Here is a 20,735-nt window from a genome sequence, read left to right on the forward strand (position 1 = left end):
TCAAACCCGGCTCTTCTCATCACCATACGCTTCTCCACTGACAGCTGCTTGAATTTTGTGTCTGGAACGCGCTTCGATAGTGGTCAGAGAAGCGGTGAGCATGTGAGAGTCCCAAGCACGTCGCATCGCAACACGGTGCACAATAAGCATAGACGATAAAACCTTCATAGCGGTGTAAGTAGTGGACTAGTAAGGAGTTCTGGAAAAATATGGCATACCGGCGCCAGAGCCTGCAGGGGTAGGAAAATATTCGCTACATGGCTGCCCAACCCATAAGGTACAACAAATACGATGGAGTTGATCGCATAGATTAATGAGCTCTCCACTAGCAATGGGCCTGCAGCGACGTAAGGAGAGAACACAGTATAGTCATGTCCCAGCACGCGTTTGATCTCGCGACGAAATATCAACCATTGGACAGCGATAAGCGACGAGATCAAGACATTGAGACCGGCGGTGAGAGAAAAGTAGGGAACACCAAAGTCAACACTCAGATGATTGAAGAGACTCGCTCCAGGTCGCAATGCTTGATAGAGGAAGAGGGATCCCATTGCTGCAGATGATGCTTTAAGTAAAGAAAAGATGGACAACAAGTGAAACATATAGTACCAATGGACCCAAGATAGACCAGAAACGGAACTAACATTATACCGGCATGCATTCGGAAGCTTGATAAACAACGGTACAACTAAAAATTCTCAGTACCAATCCATAATTTGGAAGCCAATGATAATGCACTTACCAGATAACCGTCTGCCATCCATCCGCACATCACGCCAACTACATTGGCAGTTGCTACTGCAGGTTGAGAGTACTGTGTCATCGAAAACCCGAGTGGACCACCCTCATGCTCGCGGTGGTCAATGAACATAAGCTGGAGCCATCTCATGTTGACCGAAATAAAGGTTATTGCAAACGTGAACAAGACGAATGTGTAGGCAATGAGGAACCAATTTCTCTTTACCCTCCATCGTTTGGGATAGTTGAAAAGAGTATACATAGTTTGGAGGAAAATGACTACTATCGCTCCTATGACGATTTATCGTAGATTAGTACGCTGTGAGCGCTCATCGATAGTAACCGACCAAAGACTATTTGAGAGATGCAATCGCCGATCAGATTGGCTCGTTCCGCAAAGAGTGTATTCGCAGAAAGGTTGGGTCTGTCTGATTCTGCCGACATATCTTGAAGACACTCGTGCGGGAGTAAGGAAGAGACCGCAGAAAGGTATCGCTATTCCGGTAGTATCACAATATAATATATCACAACCAAAGATAGCTTACCGGACCTAAGACTGAGAAATCGGACAAGGCACGATTGATCCACGCGTAGATTGTTTCTACGATGCGCGCATGCACCATCAAAGCGTGGTGTGGATCACATAAACCCGATGCTGATGGTCATTATAACATTTAATTGGATCTGGAAAGAGTGTGAAAACGAGGTGACAAACTGTAGACTGTAGGAGATGTCGGAAAGAAAATGGCCCGGGTTAAAGTATACGTATTTCTTCCGCTACGATTGGGACACCCTCAACGGATTTGAGGGAGATGAGCCGGGAGACATCACATCAGCATCTCATGGAATTGCCTGGTCCATGAGACCCAAATAAATCTCGGGGTGTGTACGTATATCCAAGTCGAGATCAGATGGGCTCGAACATCTACTCTGGAGGTGAAACAATCAAGGAGAAAACACATAAGGAGAAGAACGAGTCGGAATGTATAGGCTTTGAGTGTTCTGATTAATGTCGATTGACTCTAGAACAGAATAAAGGTTCCCGCGTCATTCCCAGCCCTGCATGAGAAGGCAGACCATCGAGACCCTAGTAAAACGGCAGCCGTTGCCGTACATTGCATGTCAGCATAGATAGGCCGACCCATAAAAAGCATGAAAAACTATTGGTTGACTTCGTTCATTTCAAGGACACGAGCTGTCTAGGGTACATGAAAGTCGAAGGGTCCTGACCCTACTTTGTTGCATGCTGAATCATGTACACAGCTGAGAAACGATTAACAAACGCTGCAGTGATATTTACAAAGACAGGACCCTTACCTGGAGTAATGTCGGATCTTTTCTCTTGCCACCAGTCGAATCTGCAAAGTTCCGGCGGGCTCAGACCTGAACAAGCAAATTCAAAGGTCAATATTTCCTCGGTAGCGCAAGTGAAATTGCGTTGCCAATTGGAAGGTTCCGCCGAAAGTTCAATGTCTGCAATCTGTGATACGCGCTCAGGACGAGTGCGATACGAAAGAAACAGAGCATCCAGAGCATGTGGCGCATTCAAACGGTATACAGTCAGAGGAGACTGCGCCGTCGTTGAATTGTTAATAACGCCTGGAAGAGATAGGCCGAGTTGGCACGTCCCCATGCCCCAATCAAACGCTCTGAACTGTATGATCGTGGAAATCTATAGGAAGCGGATGTTGGCTAAGTCCATGAGATAAAATGGGCGCGCGCTTACCGTTTGATTGATGATAACATGCCCTTCATCGAATGAGATAGCACCCGCGGGTGACATGAATCGTTTCAGATCATACCCAAAAGCATTGTCCGCAGCCTTGCTATCAATGGTGGCCACTAGGATAGGATAGTTGTGGAACTGGCGAGGCTTTGGAGGTGAGGGTCGTTCGATCTTATCGAAACCTATGAACTGGGATGGTCGCCGCAATAGAGCTATATCCTTCCTTGAAAAAGCACGGGGGGAATGCTGTGAGGCTACCATGGGGGAAGAGGCGGTAAGGACGACGTTGACGATAGTGCACAATACGGCAATAGCCACACAAACTCGAACTGAAAAGTAGTTGACGGTTGGCAGAGATATGCGACCAGTATCTGAATCAACTGGTTGACACTCCATGGTGGAGATGTGAGATGGATATGAGCTATGCAAAAATGACGGAAGTGGATGGAATCAAAAAGCGAGTGGGAGATGCTGGAGATGAGTTAGGGAACCCTTCTGATGACATGATGTTATCAGAAAAAAGGGATAAAGCGGTGCATAGGAATGAAGATGGTCGACCTTAGGGTAGCATGCGTGATCATATTTCAAGCCATGGAAAGGTAGAGCTCGTATAAATACGGAGGACAACCAAGGAATTCATTCCCTTCCAACCTCCAATGAATCATAAAAGCTTAAAAGTCGTCACATTTTTGACCGTCCTGTTCGGAGGGGCTCTGCTTGCTCGCCGCCTCGGGATTCCAAGAAGTGAAGCCTGTGTTGCAGATACAGGTTTTTAACACGGTGATCCTCGTTGTTCACGTCGAACTCGATAGACGTTTTTCCGAGACGGTATTGATGGGTGTTACCGACAGCGGAGACCCCCCTAAAATGATGTTCCAGTCTCTAAATATTCAGTCATGATCAATGCCTCCTGCATGTCTGCTATGGCCGATTCAATGTTGGAGCAGCCCATTGGATGTATATTCATGACAGAATTCCAACAATATTCCTTGCAGAATGAGCTATGGATTGATATATGATTGTAGAGACGGTTTCGCAACAGTAATTGATGCCTGGTCGATGAGATTCAATATCAATTGTAAAGTTCAAGGTTGAGTAAGGCGTCGATCTGTCAAATGGATACAATGTACATTATGGTTGCTAGGAAATTCACCCTCGCCCTCGGAAGGGTGCTCTTCCTTTCACAATGCCGCTCAGAGAGTCCGAAGAGTGCCAGAGGAATCTGTGAATTTCCCGTAAACTCCGACAGTTGTTGTGCAGTGGCGACAGTGTGGCTAAATTTCATCTTCAATGTAGCATTTGCTCGACAATTAAAAAGAAAACAAAGAAGTGACGGGAAAGTGATAAACAATCCAGAGGGGTAGGAGGAGCAGGCAAAGGCATTGTCACACATTACATAAGGTTACGTTCGCGATCACGTGTTATTCAAATTCCCTGAAGTTTTCTAAGTTAAACAACATTGCCGCCACCATCAAGGTCATGTATCCACCAATTGGTACCGTCACATTGCTTGTACATGTGGACCTATACTACATAGAGCCTCGTGTGCAAGGTCAAGACATCCGATCCAGGTACTTACGTTCTATGTTCTTCTGGTAGCATTCTCTTAATATTCTGATTCAGAATCACATATTCAACTTTCACCAAGCTATACTTATTGCGACACACCTTAGAAGCTCCAATATCGCCTCTACTCTAAGTCTTGAAAAGATGGATCCAGACGGCGGTGTCTCCTGTCATGCAGCCCGTCTGGCCGAAGCTACGGGCATTCATCTAAATTTTCGTATCTTGGGCCTCTAACAAATCGCTTGCATGAAGACACAAAACCTTAACATGCTTCCTCACAAAGGATCCCTCGGGCCCGCGGACACCAAAATGATAGACAGTGAACACCCGCAGGATAACCACACACAAAGAGTGCGAGCTTAGTACACCCAATCTTATGGATAACTTTCATCTCAACCTCCTAAGCTGGCCGTATCAAAATGGCACCGTCGCTATTGCTCTTGACAGACCGGTATCCTCGCTGCCATCTCCAAGGTCAATGAAGAAATGCACCCCACGATTGTGGAGACGTCGAGCTTTACGACGCAGAGATGAGCCACAAATGAGTGCTCATCAAGGTCAATTGTCTCATCCCGAGGCCCACTTGTCATCAGTTCGGGCTGCAAGGATGGAAGTATTTGTGACCACGATGTACAAGTTCCTCAGCACAAGGAAATGGAGCCCCTAGGGCACGTAGGCGAGGTCTTGGACTTGAAGTGGAGAGGATATGGAAAAGGTTCGCCAGTAGAGGCAAAGACAATGTGGTCAATATATGGGACGGGCGTATCGGGGAGCGCACTCGAGACACTAAATGGGCCAAGCAAAACCACAAGGCTGCTGTTAAGGCACGTCTTATTTCTGCGCCAACCCTAGATCTCACTTGTGGGTATTGGCATGGTGCCACTGCCAGGCTGCTCTAGTACGAGCTCCAGAAGGCGCTTGGAAGGATGTGTTGATCAACGTTCGGAACGTCGACACCTATGCTGGTGTACACATTGCGAAAACATCAGCACGGATCCGCGGTACTCATTCATCCCCTAGTTCTCACCGGAAGGAGATTCTCGCTACGCATGGATGTCCAACAAACTCAATTATGATCCATGCGTATCCTAACCTCATGGACAGAATTGCAGAAATCAGGAATGCCGGTGTGCCAATTAGGAGAAAAGAGCGCATTATAATGACTGGCGGCTTAGTTCGACAAGTGTTTATTCGTTAGGGGAGACGTTGATACCCAGATGGACGTTAATACCATGCATGCACCTATGCCATCACATCTATTCAGGAACATCGCATTTTCTAGTTCTATGGTCAATACACCTCTGCAGAATCATGAACTGCGCACTATTACGCCTTGTTAAAATATGTCGTGGAAGTTCGTATATAAGTTTATAGGTCCATGTATTAGATCCTCTACGTCTTATCCAGTTCACCGCTGTACAATTCTAATGCCGCTCCAACAGGGGCATATAACATCATTCCGCTGTCGATGTACACCGACATAGACGGCGGTAAGCTCTGAAGAGTTGATCAACATCAAAATGCATAAGGTGATAGTTCAGGCGCGTACAGCGACGGGGTTCTGTAGCCAAGCTACCATTTGAAGGCAGTCGCCCATTACTGACGACCAGACGGACAGAAAGAGTGAAAGACCATACTCGACATTGACCATGAGATCAAACACGAAGGAAGAAACTGCCGAACGTGCTGTATTGAGCGCGTCCGTCTGCCGGTGAGAGACTTGCACAGCGTACTGTGCGTGTGTCACCTCGCTCTTGCATTGTTCGAGCTCGTCATATGCCCGTGTCATATTTTCATCCGCAAGTGCCTGGTATCCAGGTGAAATTTGAGTTTGTGTTTCGCAACCGGTAAAATAGGGACCTACAACCCCGTGTGTGGACAATTTCGACTTATGCGGTCGGCGTCCAGAGAATGAGATTAAACGTGTGGACGTTTTTGCGACAATTGTGGTGTCGAATTGAGTACTACTGAACTGGACCGACATGAGAATTGGTGGCTGTTCAAATGATCTCAGTAATAGGCATACCGAGTGATACAATCTACTAAAACGTGTCAGAATTTCACGGAACGGGAAAGACGGTGGAGGCGTACTGTTTTAGATGGTTCTCGAGTTGAAGAAATTTTTTGGCTAGGTCACGTAGATCGTTGCGGCCCGACGCCAACGACGAGTGTTGGCAGGCTAACTGAGCCAGGTCTTTATGGAATACGGTCAAATTTGATATTATAGTCAAGATCGCGCCCACATAGCTCTGGGTGAGCGCGACATGGTCTGAAGTTATCTGAAATTCGCGCATGAGTATATGCCGATAATAACGGGATATAAGAGGAAGGTAACGCGCGTGGTATCTGATCGCGAGCATGGGCGTCAACAACATGGTCAAACGCACCTTGATATAAGATTGAAGAATTTGGATCTTTTCCTGGCGTGAACGCGGTGTCATATTGTTTAGGTTCCTCGCTAGTATGGGAAGCACGACTGTGCAGAGCACTAGAAGGAAACTCATCAGCGCTGGTGCACGCAGTTGACGTCAATGTACCAACTCTTCGCGCGCCCGGTGAGATCGACGGTGTTCGTCCGTATATGCTTCATAACGGTGACAAACTCCTGAGGTCTAGGTTAGTCTCATCATTGTCGCACACAACTGATCACGTACAGCATGGATCGCGTTCCATCGTGGTCTTAACGGCAGTGCCACGCGCTGCAAGTCCAAGCTATGCAGCTGCGCAGAGATGGTAGCGAACGCAGTAAAGAGCGCCTTTTGCATTTGGGCATACCGTTGGGTGGCGTCGTTCAGGTCGAGAATAAAGTTGGCGTCGTTGAAAGCTCTAGCGGCTTCAGGATAGCTGAGGGTAGTAGAACGGGAAGACTTGTAAGACATTGGTCAATGAACTTTTGATGAAGGAGATATACCTTGACAGGCTTATATATGTGCTCATGGGATGTGAAGCACGATATATGTAGCTGTAAGGGGCAAACACAAGTTCCGCTAATGAACTGTGAGACCGAGCTGTGTGGGAGGCAGATGTACCATAATACTGCGTGTGACTGCACGTCGTTCTTTGAGCGGTCCGATAGCAACAAACTGGATGATCGCCGAAAAATATCGGGAATCGTTGATGGCTTTGCGCCAGGAAGAGTCAACATCGAGTCAACTGTTGAATCCACATCCAGGAGTCAAACATATGTCCCCGGAACCTGAACACCACATACACGTGGTAGGCGTAGCGCTAAGTACTAGCCGCCGCCCCCATCGTCCCCGATTGTCCGTTTCCGAGTGCGAATAACAGACTTGCTGTTAATTGCGACAGCTTCTTCCCAGCAGAATCAGATCACCCTAGCGGTCTCAAGCAGCCTACGAACAGCATTCTCCAAACTACGTGCCAGTGAAAGTCGAAGGGGCGAGATATCTCTGTCACCACGTTTCTCCTTCGCTTAATATGTCTCTTCCCTGAGCTGGTGGACACCTAGGCACCCATCACTGGTCGCCACCATACGTTGGGGTATACCAGGCCTGTTTCATTGGCGGGTAGTGTCTGGAGCTCGAGAATTGCACGATCTGCCTTGTGAGACGATATGATGTCTACGTCATGAAACCTTAACATCCTTACCCTCCGTCCAATCAAATGGAGGTGTCGGATCAATGTCTGCGGAAAGAGACTTGACATCCTATCCTCCTGTACTTCCGGGCTTGCTAACGCCAAAAGCATTCGCCCGACTGAAAAAATCATTCAGTAAATCACTACAACTCACCTTTGTTGTATCATTTTATTATGATGTTCGTCATTTGACTCACTACGACTCTGCTAGCATCCATCGACAGAATGAAACAACGGGATGTTCTCTCGAAAGGCGGGCTGCAGCTGCGGAGGCTTCGAATGTCCGGTCAAGCAATTTCACAGATACTCAATGACAATTGGGCGTCTGCGTCAACGTCGGAATTGTTCCCACCGAGCAATCAAGAAGGCTTCGCCATTGAGATTAAACACAACACAAGTATAACACCGGTCCGACATGCCGCCACGGAAGCAAACCGTGACGAACACAATTGAATTGCACTCATCCTTGCCGTCATCTCTGCGTTTTTTTCTTATTGTTGGAGAATGGCCGTATCCAACTAGAGGTCTTCATTATTCTCTTCCTCATAAAGTCCTTTACCCGAGCCGATGGGTCCGCCTTTCTGGCTCTTCGTGGTCTGCGGGTTGTTCGCCTGGGCCAGTTCCGTATCAGGCGGTGCTCCCCACCATCAACACCAGGAGAACGTCCAAACACCGCTGGGCATCGCAGAGGGCATTGTGAATGGTAGTGCGGTCAGATTCTCAGTCAAGTACGCGTCGGCGGAAAGATGGAAGGAATCCCAAGTCGTATCAACATGGTCGTTGCCGTAAGCGATGTTTTCCCAACATTGGGCAGTGTTGATTTCAGGCGTTTGCTGCAGCAACGGATTCAGTGATGCTAACAAGATGCCTCTTGCCTGTCCGCAAGGCACCTTGGACGCGTCGGCGTACTCCGAGGACTGCCTGTCCATGGTCCTGTACGTTCCCAGGGATTTCCTTGCATCAGGGTGCAGTGATGCTCCTACGTTTATGTGGTGTGTACAGATTCTCGGTATCACCAAAGTTTGAGTCTCATCATGGAACAGGATTCATGGAGGCTCGTTTACCGAGGGATTCGCTAGTGACTACGGTTTGGATGGATCCATATTTGCTGTCGCCACCAACTCCATCGTCGCGGTCGTACAGTACCGCCTAGGAGCTGTGAGTTTCGCTGCTATTGAATTCGTGTCCTCTGAAACTCACTATCATAGCTTGGATTTATGGTCCCGGATGGCAACGCGAATCTGGCTGTAAAGGACATGATCAATGCCATGAAATTTCTCCAAACCGTAGTCCGATCTTTTGGAGGAAATTCTTCTAAAATTACGCTAGCAGGTCAGAGTGCGGGTGCCATGATGATTCGCTCTCTGCTTGCTGCTCCATCGGCGTCGTCACTGTTCCAGTCTGCAATCATACAGTCTGATCCTATGGTATGCGTTTCGCCACATGTTTCCCCTGTTAGTTTTGCTAATGGTACCCACAGAACTACGGCTTTCTCAACATTTCCACCCAGCAGACCCTTCAAAGTTACTACAACGAGCTCATTGTCTGTGACTCAACAAATTCCACCTGTTGGGAGTCTGTATCCGTCGACGAGATTCTGGAAGCCCAGACGACTCTCTACAACAACGCTTCCGCCATAGACGCGTCGGCAAGCTTCGTGATACCCCTACGACCCGTGCGGGACGACGTCCTTATCACCACTCCGCTCGACTCGACTGCAAAATTTCCCGCAGTCACCAAACCGATCCTCATCACCTCCGTCCTTGATGAGGCAGCGGCCACCATCTACGACCTGTTTCCCGATATCGTGCCTCAGACATCATTTGATGCCATCCTATCCGAGTTGCTGGGGGCCGACAGAGCTGCCACAGTTGTGTCGTCGAGTTACTACCAGTCTAATGAATCTGATGCGCGCGATCTATTAGTGAAACTCGGGACAGATTACGTGTGGAGATGTCCAGATTGGACCATGGCGCGAAATTGGGTCAATAATGGTGGCTCCGCGTTTGTGGGCCTCTTCACAGTCGGCGCCCACTATTATAGCAATGCAAATATCCCATTCTGTCAGGAGGAGGGGGCAGTATGTCACTCAGACGACATTGAGATTGTGGTAGGTTTCATCTTGGCTCGTGTTTCAGCGCACTGATTTTACGTGTCTACAGTTTGGCACCGTATCAAATCCCGACATTGCGCAAGCCAAACTGATTTCTCAAATCCAGCAACGGTATAAATCGTTTCTCAACGCAGGGCATCCCAACCCACTGGGTCTTCCAGAGTGGCCTGCAGCGGGGAAGACCAAAGTTCACACATATAAACTCGGCGAATGTGGCAAAGTTAAAATTGGAGCTTGTACGCCTGCCTTTTGGGGTTCCGCCGTAGAGTATGATTACCAGGTATACGATATCTGATTAACGTGGACTACGAAAATGATTACCGCACATTCGCGTCTAGTCTAGGGCAGTTTCTGTATTACCACTTGCATACCCTTCGCTTTCTTGTCTTCAAAAATGCTCATCAGTAATTCATCTGCAGGGAAGAACCACATAATTATCATATCTGGTGAGTCTTTTTACAGAACAGGCTTCGCATCCCTTGACAAACAAGAACGGCGGAGTCCACAGAGTCTACGTGTGTAAGCATGAAAGAAGTAGGCTTCTAGTCTTGCATCGGAGGTGTACAAATATTTCATCGAAGCTAAGGCAGCACAGAATGAATAAAGGGCTGCTCTATTTAGAACGTATAAGCCTGCATCAGTCTTCGGTGATTTAAAGGAAAGCCAGAGTCAAGTAGACAGCGTGTCACAAAGTGATGGACGGTGAGCTATAGTAGCTACTAAACAGTGCTCTGCCAGTCAGGTAATCAGCATAGAAATATCAATGACAAACTCACCGTGGCATTCGATGTCCCCCGTCACTTCTGAACAACCCAATGCGACGTAAAGTTGGCCATCCATCTGAAGGTGCCACTGAAAATGTTCTATATTTCACCTGAGATGATAACCTGTACAGCTAATACGACGTAGGTGTGCTATTGCGCATCCAACGTTGACAAGAAAGCCATCCGAAAACTGGCGAGTGCCCAGGCCTTTGAATTTTTGCAACGAGCCTGGACTCGGCGGTATCAACATTATCGTTCACGACGTCCACCAGCGACGTTTCTGTGTACAAAGAATAAAATAGAAAGCAGACCAAAGGTCATGGCCGGTTACTGTGCATGTGCATGGTACGGGAAGACCCGGTCCGCCCAACTCCTTTCTAAGCAACTACTATGCTCATCTATTTCTTTCTCGTTTGAGTGCAAAACGCTTACGTCTGCTATAGCTTGGAAATTTTTCTGTTGAAGAAAGACCTTGGATCGCACGGCTAGAAACTTCAATCCCACGTCCCTGTTGAACTCTTCCGACACCTTTGCAAGATGGCTCAGCCACCTCCGCCAAGGCTTCAGGGCCTCTCGTCACTAGCCAGACGCTGGGTATCTGTCTAACGTATCATCTGGCAGATACCACGCTCCACAGCCGTCAAACAGAAATGGCAAAAGTATCTAATCCTTATTGTCTTTCATCGATCGCAAAATTAATTCTTCGGACCCGACATTCTGTATTCGGCTTTGTGGAGATATATTCAGGTCTGTTTCAGCAGAAGTAGTAATTCGTCCGGCGGCAGCAATTGACGGTTCACGGTTGCTTTGATATGGACGGAAACCGTGACACGGAATTTCGAACCAAAAATACGTTAAGAATGTCATATCTACTCCTGATCTATCTTGTATCCTTACAAGTTGTACGGGCAGCGTGCATGATGGTGCCACCGTGGTGGCCTGTCAATATTTTTCCGTACGTTCGAAGCTCAGCGCTCAGCAAGGAGTCATCCCTGATTTCACATTTGCGACAACCGCCAGTCGCAAGTCGTCTTATGGTTGAACCAGGTATTTTCAAGTATCTCCTTTTCCAGATGCTAATAAATTTGATCATGCCCCGTTGTGTGAAGCCTCGCAGATATTCTTGCTATCGTATTCCGATATCTTCCATGTCTTGTGTTTAGGCGGGAGTGTTGAGAAGTGTCATGTGGAATGCTGTGGCGCTGGCTGACTATGCGAGACGTCAACTATTGTAGACTATTGCTGAGAGCCGTTCAGTCAGACTCGGATGTGCCCAAGGTCAACGCGGATGTAACTCGAGACTAACCTGAGCAAACCACAACAGCCAGCGAAATGGAAATTGATGTACCACCATATCTTTCTGGAATGTGGTAAGCCGCTTTAAAATAATATGGTAGTAAGAATCCCCGCAACGCGATAGATCTGCGAAGGTCCACAGATATACGTCAAGTATACGGATATAAACATCCTTCTATCGTTCAGCGCATTCCAGGGCAGCTTTAGTTCCTGACTCATTATCATCATGATTTTTCTAAGCTGAGCAAGTACTCACAGGATGGTCGGAATACGTCTCATGCCAGGTACTATCCGCTGCCAAGAAAAAGGATGCTGCTACGTTGACGTCATCTTTGCCCCCAAAACTAAGGCACTGGACCATCATCGTTCAACGATTGGGTCGTTCCGAGTTATGTCCAATCACTAATAATATGTCTTCGGCGAAAGCGGAGGTTGTCAGTACTTCAGCTTCTCTTAGACTTGCTGTTATTCTCAAATTCACAATAGGAACGACGGATTCAATACATATCGCCAATAAGTGAGGATTTTTCGAGGACTATGGCACCCGGCCAGTCTCGATTAGAAGGATCTAGTTTCGAAGGACTTCGTGCAAGCGCCACCTACCTAATGTGAAGTCATAGAGCACTTCCTCACCACGCTCCGAGCCTGTACCTGGAGTTTAGTAGGGGGACTCTTTCAGGAACCTGGCTTTGAATTGACCTTCCTCCGCTTGTTCATCTTGGTCTGTCCTGAATGACTCGTGCCATGATATTAACCGGTCAACAACGCAGCTGTGCCTCGCTCAAGCTTCGTTGACATACCCTGGAATGTTTTCTGTTTCCTCTCATGTCTTCGGTGCCTTCAGGTCTACGTCTCTCCATTTCCCCTTGCTCTGATAAGAAGACTTCGGTCCATTACTTAAGGTTGACGTGCCGGGAGATCAGCTCCGTTCTGGAGGTTCGAGGCACATACGTGCTTTTACGAGCCTCGGAATCAGATTCAAGATGCGCCACTCGCCTCCGGAACTAATGCCCCAGGACTAAGCCCAAACAAGCCTTTTAAGGTAGTCTTCCTCGTTTGTCATCTATGGGTGACTCCGCAGGAATATCGTAAACTTCAAGTCTGAACGGAGAACTGAATACGTCGCGGATGTGATCATGTATCGTGGACTCATTCCTGGCTGCCGCCTGAGCCACATTGACACAAACTATAGTATATATTTATAGATGGCTAACGGTTCGGAGGTGTATCGAAGACCCATCTCTTCTTCGAAAGAGGGCAGCTGGGTGTAGATAGGGAAGCTCTGTGCTGATAATCTTTGGGTGGCGTCATTGCTGTGTCAGGGTCAACAGCCGTTTCAGCGGATCGGTCTTAGAAGTTAGCCAATAGTGTCTCCTGCAATTTCGTGTCGGCCTTACGCAGAGAAACGATTCCGATACTCTAAACGTACGACTTAGCGCTGCGGCATTCTCCAAGACGGGTAGCCGGAGCACGAGACGAACTTCCACGGACTTTCTTCGGAAATTGAGCGTGTGGAAGATCTGGTCATCTGCAGGTTATTATGCTGCTGCTCTCTCATGCTGCTCTCTCATGCACCGCTGTGCATCCTGGAAGGCAATACATTTGACTGACTAGGGCCGAGAAATTTCAGCTCCGTTGGTGTCTTCGCGGCGTTGTATCTCATCCGACCGGAGTCCAGAGGTTGAGTCTTCTGGAATCTCTTGGCTATGCGGTTCTTAAGGTTTTTCGCACTCTCAGACTTCTTCACACTCGTCATAGGATACCGCTTCACGATGTGTTGCATCCCGGATATGGATATCAGGTTCTGTGGATGCCAATGAGAGGCCAGCAATCGCTGCTCCACTCAAGTCTATTGGAATTTCCTCATTCGCCGCATTCTTGTAGACTCGTTGAATAGCAGAGCTCTTCCTCGTGAGGTTTGCGACTTTCGGTTTTACCTTGGGATACGTACAAGTAAATGTACTCACAGACCTCTTAATCGGGCTGCGCCCATGTCTTTGTGTTCTCAGAGTCTGCCCACCTTTGAAAATGTCTTACATGAAGATTGTTTTCCATCTTGCTGCCACTTACGCTGTCCATGTCGGTATGAGATCGCCTACCGAGTCTCCCCCACGATCCACACATTTCGTACCGAAGAAGGGTTTTTGTTCTATTGTAGAGACAATAGCAAACTGTTTGCTTCGTCAGAATGCTTTTGGTATCAGGCCAACATTCTTTTTTCTCGTGCGTAGCTTTTTAGTATAAATTTTTCTTGAAAATAACGATAGATTGTTTGGGTAGGCCTTGTACTGGATTGCGTGTCTGGCGGAAATTTCGCTCGTTCTTTCATCATCTTATCCTCATTTGGGCGCCAGTCAATTCATATCTTGTTTCGTTTTTTCAAGTCGTCAGGCCGTCCAAGTCGTCTCCCCTTCACCATTATTTATTTTCGCCGCCATCCTAACAGTCGGAGGCGGATGGATACGCTATCATTGTTATCGCAAGCTGGGAAAGGCATTCACTTTCGAAATCACTCGTACATCGGACCACCAGCTTGTCACATCGGGTGCCTACTCTATAGTGCGCCATCCAGCCTATGGCGGAATGATGATGTCCTTCATAGGCATTACGACAATTCATTTAGGCCACGGCTCGTGGGTAAGGGAAAGTGGGGTGTTGAAATCGGTGCTAGGGATGTCCGTGGTTACAGGATGGAAAGTCGGTATGTTGGTTACTGTTCTCTCCGTGCTGATGAGAGTGAAAACCGAAGACGAGTTTCTGAGAAGGGAGTTTGGGGAAAAGTGGGAGAAATGGGCGGATGCTGTTCCATATCGCCTAGTACCCGGACTTTACTGACTGAAATAAGACTGTATTTAAATAATCCACTTCGGTATACGACTCAAAGAGCATGTGCATCACATCAACAATGAAACGATTTGTGTGAATACCTTGCTGCCCACGCACGAACATCTGACGTCATGACAGTGACCGCCACTCTTGCAGCCCCCCAGTACGCATGGTGCATGTCCTTCCACCAGTATCGGTCAAAGTAATCGCATGATGGAAAGTATTCGAGAATAGAGTCATTGCTGGCGTTGGAATTCTCAGCGGACCGTATCCTTAAACGAGGTCCAAGGACGGAGCTAACATTCCAGCGCCTCAGCATGTTAGAAGCATGCAACGGATATAATAAATTCTGCTCTACATGAGTCGTTCGTTACCAGAAATTGTCCCATCGTAATTATAAAGAACGAAACATTACGACTTCCCTGACTGCTGATCGTATGATGCGCATCCCATTCATTAATTAACACTATAGTCTCTCAGACGCGAGAGATGAGCAGATGAGCAGTAGCAAAAGTTAACTTGACGTCAAAATTGATTCACCAATGCCTAAGTACCATTAAAAGATGAATTCGGTGCGAGTTTGGTCCAAACATGAAGGTAAAACCTATCTTTATCGGGCCACATAGCCTAGTCCAATGTTGTCCAATGGAGTAAAGGAAGTAGGGGAATAGATATAGAGGGGTGAGATGTGTCCGGAAACAATCCTAACACAATATGAAATAAAAAAATGGCCGTACAGCGCCATAGTAATGAAGGGGAAATACGAACTACCGAGAAGCTTATATACAGTACAACTTTGGTGGAAGGCTTAAACGATATCTAAGTTCCAGTCGAGAGAGCTTGGGGGCGCATGGGACGGTAAAGAATCCCATAGACTCGGGAGTTGATTAATAAAATGCTGACGCGTCGCGTCACGGTGTCACCTGATCTGTGACGTGCTCGCAGTCGATTTACGACTAGATGATCAGGAAATCGCATCGTTGGACCAGAGGCCCCTTTTTGCATGTCAAACAAGGCCGAAAGGAAGGTTGTAAGAGAATGCACACTTCATCCCAGGCCTTACAATATGGTAGCGTGGGCGGTGATTGCGGGCGGGTGTCAATCAAGGAGATCCGTATGTCGGCACCAAGTGCAGGCTTGTTCTCGATCCTCTATGCAGAGCAGGATGAAATAGGAAGCCCGGTCACATCCTCAGGAATTGGGGTTCAAGCCTAGACATACTCTAGAACAAAGAACGAAAAGGAAAGTAGAGAGCTTGAAGTGAAAGTTCAGAGTTCAACCATTAACCGTACAAAATGACGCGAGCGCATTAAACCGGCCACGGTACCCGGCGGGCTCCCAGGCGATGGTATAGTAATCAATGAAGCTAGGTTTTTTCACAAAGAAGACGACCATCAGTTTCTTTTCGTGTAGCACATAATGGAGTTATCCTTCTGTGCATCGGAATGAGCGTGGTTCCATTGAAAGAATACAATGTCGCGGGTAAACTATTCCCCTGCCGGAAAGCAACGTTGGAACAGTCAGGCGCCGATCATCAAGGGTCAACGACAAACCTTTACGGTTCCGCACCCCCTCCTCCAGAGTTAGCACTGGTCTCGATAGCAATACAGCGTTCCCATTCTCATCCATTGTCAGCAGTCTCAAACAAGGAACGAACAGAGTAGATTGTGACCGTCAAAAAGCGCTGTTCCGAATACGTTTTCGCCTCAAATGATTTCCAGGTAAATTTTCTTTCTGCTACCAACAGGGGCTGGCTTGCCTCCTACACAAATGGGTCTACTAACAGAACAAAAAACCTTGCCTGTATCTTCAGTCGGTAATTTGGTGAACATCGGAATGGACAAAGAACGATATCGATTATTTGGATATGTTGCGCATTGTCGGGCTTTCAAATCTCCTTCCCTCTTCTCCTCCATCAGGCCCACCAATGATCTTCTTGTTTCAGGAAGGCTCAGAATAACTTGTGAAGATCTGCCATATGGTACTCAAGGATATCCCGGATCACGGACCAGAACGGGCAAGGCCTTGTGTCACCACATGGAAAACTTGCACCCTGCCCCATCTCTTCTCCAAGTGTTTTTTTGCGACTCGGTGCATACGATGCACTAACGGCTGGAATGCTTCCTACCAAGAATCTTATTCTATTTAACGGAAAGGACTTCCTAGTGGCGCTGCATTGTCTCTCGTCTCTGTCATATGAGGCTTCTCCGTACCTTCCGATTGGCGCGTAAACGTTGATATACCGACGAGAGCAACGAAAAACCTGACGTACCCCGTAGTTCGGTGTGCGACTGCCCGCTTTCTAACAATAGATTGATTGTACGTTACGCACGAACCTCATCTCCTGTGCAAGAATTCCAGGCTGAACACTGCTTATCTTTTAACGACTAAATCGAACCAGTTTTTTTTTGACTCTTCGAGATGGAACCATTCATTAACCTTTTCTTCTGGACCGACCGTAAGTAGTGCAAAAATGGAAAGTCTTAATGAATGCTCCTGCGGGTGATCCAATCATTACATATCCCGTTATTATTTCAGCCGAGATCGATATTGACAGCCCTGGGAAGACCCTGAGTGGGTCGGAGGCGAGGTGGAACGACTGCACAGAACGACTGACTCAGAGTGGCGGCGGATGGGTGGGGATATATGACGAATTAACTCTATAGTGACTCCTTCCGCGGTCACACAAAACGTTCTCGATAATGAAGGTAACTGTAGGAATCAGAACGCATCAGCGTCGATAACTTATTATTCGCCTCGTTCGCTACTCTTACGGCACATCAAGAAAGCATCAGTTCTTTGTCAGGCCTCAACCCCGGTTTAACCAGACGTTTACCATGCGTCCCATTGGGTGCGTGATTTATGGAGTGACAATTCAGATAACGCCTCTTGGAAATACGGCAATGCTGTACAGTCTGCCAAGGACGGAGAACTACTGCCAAAAGAGCCGATGATGGCAAGCATCAAACAGGGCAAGATCGAGGATAGCGCCGATTTTAACTTCCTTCTCTTGTTACGGTAAGTGATGACAACTTTTCGCTGTGCCGAATATAAAAAGGCTTTAAAGAATATCCTGCAGACTTGACGTTCGTTCTTCCCGTCATCTTTCCTTAGATCTTTTGAAGCGTTCTCTCCAAAGTTTTCCCCATCCCCTCTTATCGTCATGAAGTTTGCCAGCATCTTTTTCTCTATTGTTGTCTTCCTTGTGTCCTTCGCCGCTGCCCTTCCTAGTAGGGAGACCAATGCTGACCGGCTTGCTCGTGGTCTTCCGCCTTTGCCCCCTACCGTGAGGTCACCGACCAGAGGTATATCACTTTATTGTACAGCTTTTTTATACTGGTCTGATTCTCTATTTTAAGTCGTGCGCAAGTCCAGTCCTTCCGGTGCACCCAGCCAATGCTCCACGGGCTCTCTCCAATGCTGTGACTCTGTTGAATCTTCAACAAGCTCAGTAGTCGCAGCGCTCTTGGGCTTGCTTGGAATCCATCTTGGTAGTACCGCTGTTAACGTTGGCATGACTTGCTCGCCTCTCTCCGTTATTGGCATTGGAGGAAACTCCTGGTAGGTTTTTGTTTTCTTTCATCTCTGAAATTTTTTTGATCCGACTTGCAGCTCACAACAAACCGTCTGCTGTGAAAACAATAGCTTTAATGGTCTTATTGCCGTTGGTTGCACTCCCAGTACGTGACTTTCACTGAATTGCCGCCTTCAATGCCCTGATTTGATTTCTCTTCATAGTTAACATCGGCCTGTAAAGTGTATCGATGGCCCTTCTGCTTCAGACGTTGCTCTTCTTAATGAACGTTTCGGACATTTTCTTTGGCTCTTCAGTCATTCATTTAAATCTCGTTCCTTATATATGTCTCTTACAGTACATACCCGCTCAGTATGTCACCATGTTATCCCTCCACCTTTTTTCTGGGCCATGCGGATTTGAATCTTCATGTGGACATGATGATGTATTATGGAAAAGAAGAACAGTTTGTTCTGAATTATACCATTGGGCATATTTTACCTTCATTTCTATTATTTTGTGCGAGGGCAACCATTATTTCATGGCAGCATGGTATTCAGAAATGGCGTTGTGATTGATAGGAATGTGCGGTCTTCCAAGACCGTGGTGCTGTATGGAAGAGTCGTTTCGTCTCCATGCGGATGTGTCATACTTCACCTTACGACGGTGCTGCTGGAGGACACGAGAAGCTACATAAATATATCAGTAAGGTAGCGGATGTTCCAAAAGTCTAATTTATTAGCGGCATTTTTTGTTCGACTCCTCTCAAGTTCACAACTTGAATGAACATGACAAAAAGTTATTGATCAGTGTTCGCTGATATTGTGAGCAGTCGCATGAACTCCTGGAGTTTATACATGTGTATAAAAATATTGAATACCATTCCAAAGCTTTTTACGTAGCGAGAAAGTACCCCAGGTTGAATACTGGACCTTCATTAGTGTGATAGACATAAGAGTGCTGACCTCCTTCGAGCATGCCTCGAGAGACTCCCCTCCGACACTCGGAAGTGTGGGGAGGCGGCTTGCATATTTATCTATGAGTGAATCATGACAACTACTAAGAAAAGACAATGATGGAAAATATAACGTGCTCTCTGTCTTTATCAAATGTGCACGGAAGAAAATATCTTAGAATCGTAGACTCTGTCGCTATGTGGCGCTATCTTAATCGGGTAATGGCGCGATTAATGTGGGAGGGCGGCCCGACGATCACTGTTCAATTCCCACGGCGCGCCAAACATTGGATTAGTGACATGGATAAATAAGCACCTTCCCAGACAACTGAAGCCTTTTTGGACACGAATGCAAGAGCTAGTAAGGACTTAGCATCCTCGAGGCACAGGAATGTTATGTAGCACACATATCTAAATAGAGTAAGCGAACCTTATTTTGCTATCTAGTACCCGGCAATAACCGGACTGTCCCCTCTTCCAAACAACCACAAAGTCTCGAAAAGTCTCGTCGTCGTCAATAACCCTCAAGAAAAATGGTGAAAGGTGAGTCAACTCCCTACTGGGAAACACCGTTTGCTGATTATCCTCTTAGTATACAAACCTGGCAAGGTAAAGAAGGCTTCGCCGCGCGTCAAAAGGTCTATTGACTGACGATGAAACCAGGTTGCCATCGTACTCCACGGAAGGCAGGCGGGAAAGAAGGTTGTGGTCATCAAGCAGAATGATGAGGGATCAAAAGAGCGTCCCTACCCTCACGCAGTTGTCGCCGGCATTGAACGTTACCCCAGGAAGGTGACGAGGCGAATGGGCCAGAAAAAGTTGGCTTTGCGGAGTAAAGTCAAGCCATTCATCAAGGTGCGTCGTAGCTCTGGACTAATCTGAACTGGGTTTCTGACAGGACATAGGTTGTCAACTACTCCCACTTATTCCCCACACGGTACGCACTCGAGCTAGAAGGCTTGAAGGGCGTTGTCTCTTCCGACACTTTCAAGGAGCCGTCGCAACGGGAAAATTCGAAGAAGACGATCAAGAAGTTGTTCGAGGACCGGTATGTATCGGGAAAGAACAAGTGGTTCTTTACGCCTCTCCGTGTGGGTACTCTGGTTTGGTCGCGTGAACGGTACTCTTACCATTCCATGACAGTTCTGATCTGCAACCTGCCGTACTACCAGAGTTTGGGTGTGGTGGGGGACGTAGGCGACGCTGGCTACCTATGCAATCCGTATGTTTATGTCTGTATGTTTTTATCTGTGGAGTTGCGTCAATCTGCCATACAGCGTAACTTTGGAGTTGCAACAAAATTCATTGAAAGCCTTTTTTCACATCTGTAGCACGAAGTACCGTCCGATTGATTGAGAGGATGTACCTATCAATGGGTAGAATCTGTACTGGCGTATCTTCAAGCCAGAGGAATGAGACCTCGTGCTAGCCGTCCGCAGTCTTGATTCTCCGCAGAGGCCTTTCACTGACTATTCCAGTTTCCTCCCCTATTTGATGTCTTGATTGTCGGGAACGTAAGCTTCTCTTATATTGAATTCGGTTTCAGATTGATATCCATGTACACACTATCCATCTGTGGTCTCAGCGTTGATATGAAGGTGGTGATATATGGCTTCCGGCCTTGGAATTTCTTGCGTTCG

At 47.2% G+C, this 20,735-nt stretch overlaps 9 protein-coding genes across 9 annotated transcripts; 5 read left to right on the forward strand and 4 right to left on the reverse strand.

The window, feature by feature from the left end:
- On the reverse strand, nt 1-1,182 carry BT62DRAFT_883115 (uncharacterized protein; the record flags this gene model as incomplete). The annotated part of the gene is made up of 5 exons (XM_043182735.1): nt 1-162; nt 219-553; nt 610-688; nt 743-1,029; nt 1,086-1,182. The coding sequence occupies 5 exons, from the start codon at nt 1,180-1,182 to the stop codon at nt 1-3; spliced, it is 960 nt and encodes a 319-aa protein (XP_043045116.1).
- A 755-nt stretch (nt 1,183-1,937) lies between these two features.
- On the reverse strand, nt 1,938-2,860 carry BT62DRAFT_916581 (uncharacterized protein; the record flags this gene model as incomplete). The annotated part of the gene is made up of 3 exons (XM_043184004.1): nt 1,938-1,984; nt 2,056-2,410; nt 2,465-2,860. 3 exons carry the CDS (start codon nt 2,858-2,860, stop codon nt 1,938-1,940), a joined length of 798 nt encoding a protein of 265 aa, XP_043045117.1.
- Nucleotides 2,861-3,145: 285 nt separating this feature from the next.
- BT62DRAFT_1000874 (uncharacterized protein) lies at nt 3,146-5,081 on the reverse strand (the record flags this gene model as incomplete). Its single annotated transcript, XM_043176682.1, has 4 exons — nt 3,146-3,326; nt 4,703-4,816; nt 4,890-4,987; nt 5,058-5,081. The coding sequence occupies 4 exons, from the start codon at nt 5,079-5,081 to the stop codon at nt 3,146-3,148; spliced, it is 417 nt and encodes a 138-aa protein (XP_043045118.1).
- Nucleotides 5,060-7,265, reverse strand: BT62DRAFT_437191 (uncharacterized protein). The gene is made up of 10 exons (XM_043180882.1): nt 7,242-7,265; nt 6,942-7,183; nt 6,685-6,874; nt 6,572-6,635; nt 6,418-6,518; nt 6,122-6,309; nt 6,057-6,072; nt 5,895-6,002; nt 5,580-5,837; nt 5,060-5,527 (listed from the first exon to the last, which is right to left on the reverse strand). Exons 2-10 carry the CDS (start codon nt 6,965-6,967, stop codon nt 5,423-5,425), a joined length of 1,056 nt encoding a protein of 351 aa, XP_043045119.1. The 5' UTR covers nt 6,968-7,183; nt 7,242-7,265; the 3' UTR covers nt 5,060-5,422.
- Nucleotides 7,266-8,063: 798 nt separating this feature from the next.
- On the forward strand, nt 8,064-10,303 carry BT62DRAFT_942646 (alpha/beta-hydrolase). Its single transcript, XM_043187840.1, has 6 exons — nt 8,064-8,412; nt 8,467-8,619; nt 8,671-8,785; nt 8,836-9,054; nt 9,108-9,737; nt 9,790-10,303. Exons 1-6 carry the CDS (start codon nt 8,195-8,197, stop codon nt 10,033-10,035), a joined length of 1,581 nt encoding a protein of 526 aa, XP_043045120.1. The 5' UTR covers nt 8,064-8,194; the 3' UTR covers nt 10,036-10,303.
- A 3,391-nt stretch (nt 10,304-13,694) lies between these two features.
- BT62DRAFT_927353 (ICMT-domain-containing protein) lies at nt 13,695-14,644 on the forward strand. The gene is made up of 3 exons (XM_043185227.1): nt 13,695-13,716; nt 13,770-14,023; nt 14,081-14,644. The coding sequence occupies exons 2-3, from the start codon at nt 13,829-13,831 to the stop codon at nt 14,633-14,635; spliced, it is 750 nt and encodes a 249-aa protein (XP_043045121.1). The 5' UTR covers nt 13,695-13,716; nt 13,770-13,828; the 3' UTR covers nt 14,636-14,644.
- A 1,427-nt stretch (nt 14,645-16,071) lies between these two features.
- Nucleotides 16,072-17,477, forward strand: BT62DRAFT_1072169 (uncharacterized protein; the record flags this gene model as incomplete). Its single annotated transcript, XM_043178830.1, has 7 exons — nt 16,072-16,256; nt 16,309-16,347; nt 16,617-16,853; nt 16,906-16,945; nt 17,028-17,084; nt 17,170-17,262; nt 17,345-17,477. Coding segments are annotated over 7 exons (783 nt in total), but the record flags the coding sequence as incomplete, so codon positions are not given.
- Nucleotides 17,155-18,530, forward strand: BT62DRAFT_437357 (hydrophobin-domain-containing protein). The gene is made up of 6 exons (XM_043180883.1): nt 17,155-17,334; nt 17,412-17,644; nt 17,741-17,931; nt 17,986-18,187; nt 18,239-18,306; nt 18,365-18,530. Exons 2-6 carry the CDS (start codon nt 17,577-17,579, stop codon nt 18,379-18,381), a joined length of 546 nt encoding a protein of 181 aa, XP_043045123.1. The 5' UTR covers nt 17,155-17,334; nt 17,412-17,576; the 3' UTR covers nt 18,382-18,530.
- Nucleotides 18,531-19,628: 1,098 nt separating this feature from the next.
- BT62DRAFT_1000881 (60S ribosomal protein L27) lies at nt 19,629-20,292 on the forward strand (the record flags this gene model as incomplete). Its single annotated transcript, XM_043176683.1, has 5 exons — nt 19,629-19,638; nt 19,688-19,704; nt 19,759-19,950; nt 20,001-20,215; nt 20,268-20,292. The coding sequence occupies 5 exons, from the start codon at nt 19,629-19,631 to the stop codon at nt 20,290-20,292; spliced, it is 459 nt and encodes a 152-aa protein (XP_043045124.1).
- Between the last annotated feature and the right edge of the window lie 443 nt (nt 20,293-20,735).

The sequence above is a fragment of the Guyanagaster necrorhizus genome (assembly GCF_019112545.1).
Source record: "Guyanagaster necrorhizus MCA 3950 unplaced genomic scaffold BT62scaffold_3, whole genome shotgun sequence".
Lineage (NCBI taxonomy): Eukaryota > Fungi > Basidiomycota > Agaricomycetes > Agaricales > Physalacriaceae > Guyanagaster > Guyanagaster necrorhizus.